Source organism: Denticeps clupeoides, chromosome 17 (assembly GCF_900700375.1).
Source record: "Denticeps clupeoides chromosome 17, fDenClu1.1, whole genome shotgun sequence".
NCBI classification, from domain to species: Eukaryota; Metazoa; Chordata; class Actinopteri; order Clupeiformes; family Denticipitidae; genus Denticeps; species Denticeps clupeoides.
In genome coordinates, this window is record NC_041723.1 from 17,914,758 (window position 1) to 17,922,872 (window position 8,115).

Consider the following 8,115-nt stretch of genomic DNA (forward strand, 5'->3'; position numbering starts at 1 on the left):
GTGGCACCAAACACCAATGTTAGTTTTGGGCTTGTTGGGACGGTTTTTAAATTGCATTTTTCCTCACCCATCTATCATGCCTCAACCCCATGTGATGCTGCATATTTTGTGTTTCTGGCCATTTCCCTTGTCTCATTCACCCAAAATGTAATGTACCCCATATTTTAGTAAAATTGTTCAAAATTGCCATCTAAGATTTACTTATTTCACACTGAGTCCCTGGTGTTATGATTTGTTTTTTGATAAAACATGGTATAACAACATCTAGTAATGAGAAATGAACAAAGAAGCCTGTCTGTTGTTGATCCTACCAGACTTTATGTTTCATGAACCCTAAAGGTCTCTCTTTCTCTCTTAGGAAGGAGCTGTATATCGATATTCTAAATGTATGTTGTCACAGGACCAGTAAATTTTGATTGAATACGACACCCAGGTCTTGCAGTAATATTAATGCCATCGCCTGCCATTAAAAAGATCCATGACCAGCCTCTGTGACCTTGTATGCACACTGGACACAATTGCACACAATTTATGGGTCACATATGTGTGGTGAACACACAAGGTCAGGTGTGCAGCCCTGAACAGTTGCATATCATGCGGTTCAGTGCTCAAGTATAAGATGGTACTTTTTATAAAGTGCTTCACTTCTAAGGGTAATGAGTAGCTCTCCTTCCTCTCATTGTCCAGTCCACTTCCTATCATCTGTCTAGTTAATAATATGTTTCTTGATCTGTTGCAGTTTCGCCTCTGAGAGGAAACAGATGCTGCTTTCTGACGCTGCTCACATCAAACGGCATGAGCTTACTGTCAGAGGAGGAGAACATGTATGTTAGCCTGTCAGAGGATCCCTTCATTAGGGAAATAGCACTAAATTCTGTTCTTTTTCAGTGGTCTTTTAAGATAGAGTTAATAATGTCCTTAATTTGCCCTTCAGTCATTATACTGATGTCACTAGTTCTGAATTGTCAAGGTTGGATGGGGTTAGACCAGTAAGGTTAGACTATCAGAGTTGCATGGGGAGGAGATGTCAAAAAGACAAATTGCTGAAATCATTTGATTGTAATTGGTGGGTTTTAACCACCACTAGTGAATGGTACAGGATCGCAGACATCCTCTTATAAATAATTGAAAAATTCTTGTTTTAAACAAATTTATTATAAATGTACAGCTATACATCACTTACAGTTATAGTTTAAGTTTTAATATATACAAATTGTACATGATGTGTATTGCTACAGTTACAAAAAGCCATGCATTACCTACAGCAAAAAGCTCTATTTCTAATCTATGAAACCTTTTTTCCTTTAAATTCCATAATAAATAGTAATAAATTATCACTTCCTTAGGTGTTTCACATTGGACATATATATTACATTATATATACATTACATTACTGCTTTGGATGAATATTTTCCCTTTTTTTAAAAGTTACCTGATGAGAACAGTAGTCCTTTTTAGAATTTCACAATGTGAGGTGAGGTTTGTCTGAATTTTCATTCCACATCTTCAGAGGACAGGCATTTTTGTCTGGCCTCATGGTCTTCAAATGTCACCTTTTTGTTCCTCTTGGGATCAATCCATGAGTTTCGGATGACTGCATTGTTGGGCAGTGGGTCAGCCTCGATAATAGACACCACACGCTTCTTCATCTTGCTCTTGAGAACCTTCTGGAACTTTTGACGTGTAAAGGCATAGAGAAGAGGGTGGAAAACGGTGGTGCCATAGGCCATGACCAAAAATCCCAGCCGCAGCTTTACAGTCAGGTTGCTGGGTCCCACACTGAGGATGATAGTGTTGAGCACAGTGATGGGCGTCCAGCACAACAGGAAGGTGGAGATGATGAGCAGCGACATGCGGAAGACGCGCTTCTGCCGCTCTCGCCGCTCCCGGTGTCTCTTGACTGCTCGGCGTAGAGCGATGATGACCGAGACGGAGGTCCGCATTCCTAGCGCAGGGTTGCGGCCACTGCTGCTCTGAGACATGTCTGTTGCCTCGGGCTGCTGAGACGTGGTCATGAGCGAAATGTTCTTTTTTCTCCGAGTCTTCTTCTTCTTCTGTGAGCTGTGGAAACGTGTGCCAATGCGGATGTTGAGCGCCTGCAGGATTTTGGAGTACGTGACCAGCATGACCACAGCAGTGAAGAAAAAGATTGGTATCTGTGCCAGCAGATGGTAATAGAGTCCCAACTCAGTGTAATACTGATTAGCGGAGTCCATCAATGCTTCTGCGGTCTGGTTACGCTCCTGCTGCTGCTCAAGGCTGTAAAAACCCACCTCGATGAAAGGTACGAGGAAACTGAGGAAAGAAAGGACCCATATTGCACCCAGCAGTGCCACGGCTCGACCCATGGTAAGCACGCGGTTGGCAGGCTTCACCGAGATGTCGTAGCGGTCAAGTGTGATAGCTAGCACATTAGCAGCTGTTGCTACGCTAGCAAAAGAGACACTGGCCTCATGGAAGCAGCCAACTAGCGCTGCACCGCCCTCCGTGGACAGCAGTACCATTGTAATGGTGAGCGGGATACAGCACACACAGACGATGACGTCGAGGACATGCAGGTTCATGGTGACGATGTTGCTGACAGAGTTCACCAGATTGGACTTCATGCAGTAGAGGGCTAGGACTGTCAGGTTACTGCTAAGGCCCAGGACAATCTCCAACATGAGGAAGCCAGTCAAGGACACCTGGAAGCTAATGGGGTAGGGGTAAGGGTTCATGTCGGAACTAATGATTGATTCAGTGTTGTCCTGCACAGTGATATTGCTCATGGTGGCTTCTTCTTCCAGCACAGGAGGGATATACATTATCCTGGGATTGGAAACAAAGTATATCTCGTCAAGTTACTACTCACATTAAGAAATATAAAATACAGTACTGTCAATAATAATTTATTAATTCTGTTTGTGAATCGACATGCTATATTTTCCGGGAAAGGGTGTCACTCTAATGCCTTTTTGTGGGGTGCTTTTGTGCCTGGTGCTGCAGCACAGATCCTGATGGTGGGGCCATTGTCACTTCATTTCACCAGAAAAATAAAGGAAAGTAGGGTACTAGTGTTCTTCTGCATTGTGTGTTGTGGCTAGAATTTTATCCATGTCAGGTAATTTATACAGTATTACTTCATGTATACAGTATTATGACTATTAATAATGATTATATTATGATGCTTATTTAATCAATGGTGCTTTAATTATGCTCTAGTCACAAAGGAAACAATAGTATCAAAGTTCAAATATTATCAATGGGATTATTTTAGTTAAAAGAACAGCCACATCATGCTGAGCAGTCCGGTTTTATCACTTACCCTTTGCCCTTAAATGCTCTACACCTTAAGGGCCAGTGATTGGGTCACAAACGTCTTGACAAAGAGCAGCTCGACCATCTGATCCCAGCATATCCTTTTTCAGACTGGCACTGCACCACCTGTAATCCATTAAGCGGTGGGCTTTACTGCGTTTTTTTCCCCTTCCCTCTTCACCGTATTAAACCAGAAACGAGGCCTGTTCCTCCGTTACTCTCATTTCCAGCTCAATCATCCGCTTGATCAGTTTTCTCTCTCTCCTCCTTTCACAATTGTTTATTTTGGTGGCAGTTGCAGTGTAGATAGATAAACTGTCTTATCCATCTCCAGAATAAATCCTTTTTGTATCATCCATATGAAAAGTCCACACACAATGCAAAAAGTCACACCCTTTTCACCACAGAACAGAAAAAAACATGCGTCTTAGCTTCCACAGTGATGTTTTATAAAGTTCCGTTTTTGTTAACTTCATGTCCATCCTCCAAACTAAAAAGGCAGTGCATCGTCAGCTCAGAGAGGCTCAATTGCACGTCCACTGGTGCATAGTCCAGCTATTTGGATTTTATGAGGCATGCACAGAATTAAATCCCCATTGATTTTCTGCCCCTGGCAGATCAGCATAAGCCACTGAGGTCACCAAGTTTCAGACAAGCTTCCTGACTGCAGCCGCTCTCCCAATATGTTGTTTCCTGTCATCTTTACAGAGCCAGAGCATGATGTCCAGACCATCCACACTGAGCAGTGGACACAGACGGTTCCATCTCTGTGGCCAGGAACTAAACTCCTGCTTCAAGCTAACTCAGGAGGTCATGCCGCTGTATCCAAAGAAAATGTGCAGACTTGGTTAAACTTGCATGTAAGCAAGCTCATGTGCGCGTATCTGTAAATACACATGCAAGGGTGTCTGACTAGTAATTTATTTAGCTCTTTGTGAAGGTCATTTTCTTCCAGAGGAATCACGGGGTGATTGGGTACATTAACCACTAGCCCTAACTGAGTGTGTTTTGACTTCTGATTTATACACTGATAAAAGCCCCAGGGAATGATGGGATGTAGTAGATCCAGGATCACTGCCCTGTGAGCCTGCAGTTCACTTTTATCCCCATAGCATCCTACAGAGGAACAGGAGACAGAGGAGAAGGTCTTGGTTAAGCAAAACACACATCGGTAAAAGTCAGCCTCTGAAAACAACATCCAATCCTTTTAAATCTGCCCACTGTCAGAAACATCCTAAACATACTCCTCCATTTTATGAGCATGTGTACTGTACCTTTACGAGATGGGATACCCTGTTTGTACTTTGAAGGAGTGCACAAGCAACACTGAATTTGGGAATACTTCACTTTGCTACGTTTAAAGCGTGAAAAGTGGTTCCATTATTTCCGCAACCTTCACATTCAATCAGACTGGGACTGCAAGGTCATCAAGCCAATTGCAGGCATTTTCTACATGCTAGTAACACTGGTTCTTTGTGGGATGGTCATGGTGAAGTATGGACCTGCATTGTACAGATAAATTGAACCAAAACAGTTGGATGTGGGAGTGAGCAGGACATGGGCTCTCAGCTTAATATGATCCGAGAACCTGGGAGTCTCTGGGTGCAGCCCACTGCTCACTGGTATCCTCTAAATCAACTCCAAGGAGACAAATGGCACAGTAATCTCATTATTTGCATCTAATCTCATGAGTTGCTTCTCTTTTTTTTTTTCTTATTACCCCGATGGATAGTATTTGCTTGGGTGAAAAAGTAATAATGTAAACTGTAAAGAATAATCCTTCCATGTATTATGTAGTCTCATTAGATAATAATTTATGGCAGTGCCTCCTTGATAAATTTCCTTCTGGTAAACAGCCTGTGTGCATTGCTGATTTATAACATGGCAACATACAGCACTCACCTCCACTCGCATCTCCTTCCCACTGTTATTACTGCTGCAGAGCATGGAGGAAAACTAAGCACCGCCACGTTTTCATGTAATTCCTCATGAGTATTCCACTGGCCAAGGTTGAAGAAAACCACAGAATAAAAAATTCAGAAGAATGTGTGTGGCATACTCCAAGTGTCCCGCAGCGGATGCAGAAGATCACAGATTGGTGAATGTCACAGAGCACGCGGCAAGGGTCATTCAAGCTGCTGACATCCAGCCATCCAAAAGGGGAGATAAAGGAGGCTGGTAAAAAAAGTAAGGAAAAACAGAGGATGGCTGCAGATGGACATGCTGTCCTCTGGAGATCACGGATTATCCTGCTGTCCTCTTCTCACTTCTGCGGAGGCTGTGTGGAGAGCCAGACCTTCTCTTCTGATTCTGTTGCTCTTTCATAGCCTTACTCCTACTCTCCCCCTCCCTCTCTCCTCTCTTCACTCTCTCTCTCTCTCTCTCTGTCACTGCGGTGGTTTGCAGTTCTCTCTGCTGCCCTGATTGGTCTCCTGTAATAGACTTAACCCTTTCCTGTCTGTAGAAAGTAGCCCATTTCTTCTTCTTTTTTTCTTGATGCTTCACTCTACTGTCTTCTTTTTGCATGGATTGTGATTCTCACTGGGTTATGGGCATCCTCCACACAGTTGTAAGACAGAGCGTATCCATGGAAATGTGTGGGGAGGTTTGCTGTGTGTGTGCGTTTGTGTGTGTGTGTGTATTGATGGGTAGGAGGGTTGTTCCTGAACCCATGTTACTTCTGAAGTGCCTGTGCGGGTGGCAGATACAGAAAGTGAAGTCAGTCAGACAGATGCATTAATTATTGAAGCTTTACAACATTTTGAAAATGGATCACTCTGCTCATGAGGGCTGACATGAAGAGAGTGTAGGGAAGGAGACACTATATTAGGTCCTTAAATAATCATTTTTGTTGTTAAATGGGAGTGTGGGCTCTGACTGATAAGATTTAATTATGCAGCACTGTCACATTACAGAAGGAACAGCCACTCTCCATTTGTTTCCATCGCCTCATTTGCCAGGTTTGATAAAGAGTTTGGGGGAAGGCTTTCCTTTCAGAGAAGTGGTGGTGAAGAGAGAATTGGCTTTTATCATGTCTGTTTTCATTCAGGCAGGCATTAACACCATCATTAACTTGTTTTTTTGGAATGGTAAATAATTTTTTAATGGTGGTTTGTTGATTTAGGTGATTTTAAGGGTGAGTTTTAAGAAATGTTAGACATTTCAGTGTTATGATTATAGTTAGAGAAATAATCAGGATCATCTTAATTATTTTTTGTGAATTGATTTTACAACTGTATTAACATATAGAAATCATACAACCAAATTTTCTAAAGGTTTTTAACTGCAGAAGCTATTTATTGCAGCTTTTCAGAGAGTTTTAATCAAATAAAAGTAATCTCTCTACTCACTGATTTGTTGCTACCAGTCCTTAATTCAAATGTAGTGGCAATAAAAATGTTAATGTTAAATCTGTCACAAATCAGTTCAACTTGAAGTCCAAAAATCTGAGCATGTCCACGTTTTCTGAGCTCAGCTTTGAACAATGAGGTGAGAGAATATTGCATCTAATGCTGAACACCTTGTCAGAGGGGACACTAGTGACTGGAATGCTCAATCTATTACTATTACAATCTATGTTTGATTTTGTTTCCTGAGCAATCCACAGAGGCTATTCATTTTTTTTTTATTATTAAATACCACGCAAGATTTAGTTTTTGACTTGTTGAGCTGGAGGAAATTGTGCTAAGACCATGCCTGTGTATGGTGTGATGATGAAGATGGGGTTGCAGCTGTGGCAGTAATGTAGAGCTTATCAGCATAGCAGTGGAATGAAACTCCATGGTGGCTTATGAATTGACCGAGGGGAATAAGTTAGAAGATGAAAAGAATGGGGCCATGGACTGACCCCTGGGGAACACTGCAGGAGACTGTGTGGGAATTTGAGGTGAAGTGACTCATGAAAATGTATTCTGTCTGGTTGGTAAAGTGGAGCAGGTTTTGTAAAATATTGTGATCAACTTTGTCAAATGCAGCAAATAGATCCAGGAGGATGAGGAGGGAGGGGGAGCCAGAATCATATGACATCAGGAAGTTGTTTGTGACTCTCACAAGTGCAATTTCCGTGCTGTGAGCAAAACAGAAACTAGACTGGAAGTTTTGAAGGTGGATGGCTTATAAGATGAAATATGACTATAAGTGAAAAGGACATCTGGGTCAAGGTTGTGTGTTTTGAGAAGGGATGTTATAATGGCTTTCTTCAAGACAAGGAGGACATCACTGGTTTGAAGAGTGATTTATAACAGAAGTGATTAGGGGACTTAAGATAGTGATGTGGGTTTGTACTAGGGACATTGGGAGAGAGTCTTAGTCACAGGTGGAGGGTTTCATCTTCCTTCTTATGTTCCGCACCTCCTCAGATGAAACCAGAGAAAACGAGTTTAGGAGTTGGGAGATGGCACATGTTAAGAGTAGAGTTTGTGGAAAGGGCAGGATTGTGGTTTGAAAAGATGGTTGACAGTGGAAATGAGCTGCAATTTGTAGACTATTTCTGATTGGAGTAAAATTGTGACCTTGCCTAAAGTGCATTGAATTGGAGTGCATTGAATTGCCAGTGCATTGAATTGGAGAAGGTCACAGTTCTGGTTTTAACAGGGGTGGGGTGGTTCAGGAGGCTAATCAGATGGCTGTAGTAGTCCACTGCTTTGTTGGCTCATGAGAATTAGGATCACAAGGGTACTTAACCTCATCTCGGTACCTAATGTGCAGCCCCCCCAAAGAAATGACACCATCACCATTATTGAACCACTGCCAGACTTGTTATGCTGGAGGCTCAGTGTGAAGCTGCTTTTATCTGTGAAGAGCACAGGGTGGCAATGG

At 42.3% G+C, this 8,115-nt stretch overlaps 1 protein-coding gene across 1 annotated transcript; it reads right to left on the reverse strand.

The window, feature by feature from the left end:
• Positions 1 to 1,136: 1,136 nt before the first annotated feature.
• gpr22b (G protein-coupled receptor 22b) lies at positions 1,137 to 5,872 on the reverse strand. Its single transcript, XM_028959411.1, has 3 exons — positions 5,200 to 5,872; positions 3,305 to 4,413; positions 1,137 to 2,808 (listed from the first exon to the last, which is right to left on the reverse strand). Exon 3 carries the CDS (start codon positions 2,802 to 2,804, stop codon positions 1,494 to 1,496), a length of 1,311 nt encoding a protein of 436 aa, XP_028815244.1. The 5' UTR covers positions 2,805 to 2,808; positions 3,305 to 4,413; positions 5,200 to 5,872; the 3' UTR covers positions 1,137 to 1,493.
• Between the last annotated feature and the right edge of the window lie 2,243 nt (positions 5,873 to 8,115).

Coding starts and splice junctions, on each gene's coding strand:
- gpr22b (XM_028959411.1), bottom strand. CDS start 2,804: ATGTATATCCCTCCTGTGCTGGAAGAAGAAGCCACCATGAGCAATATC.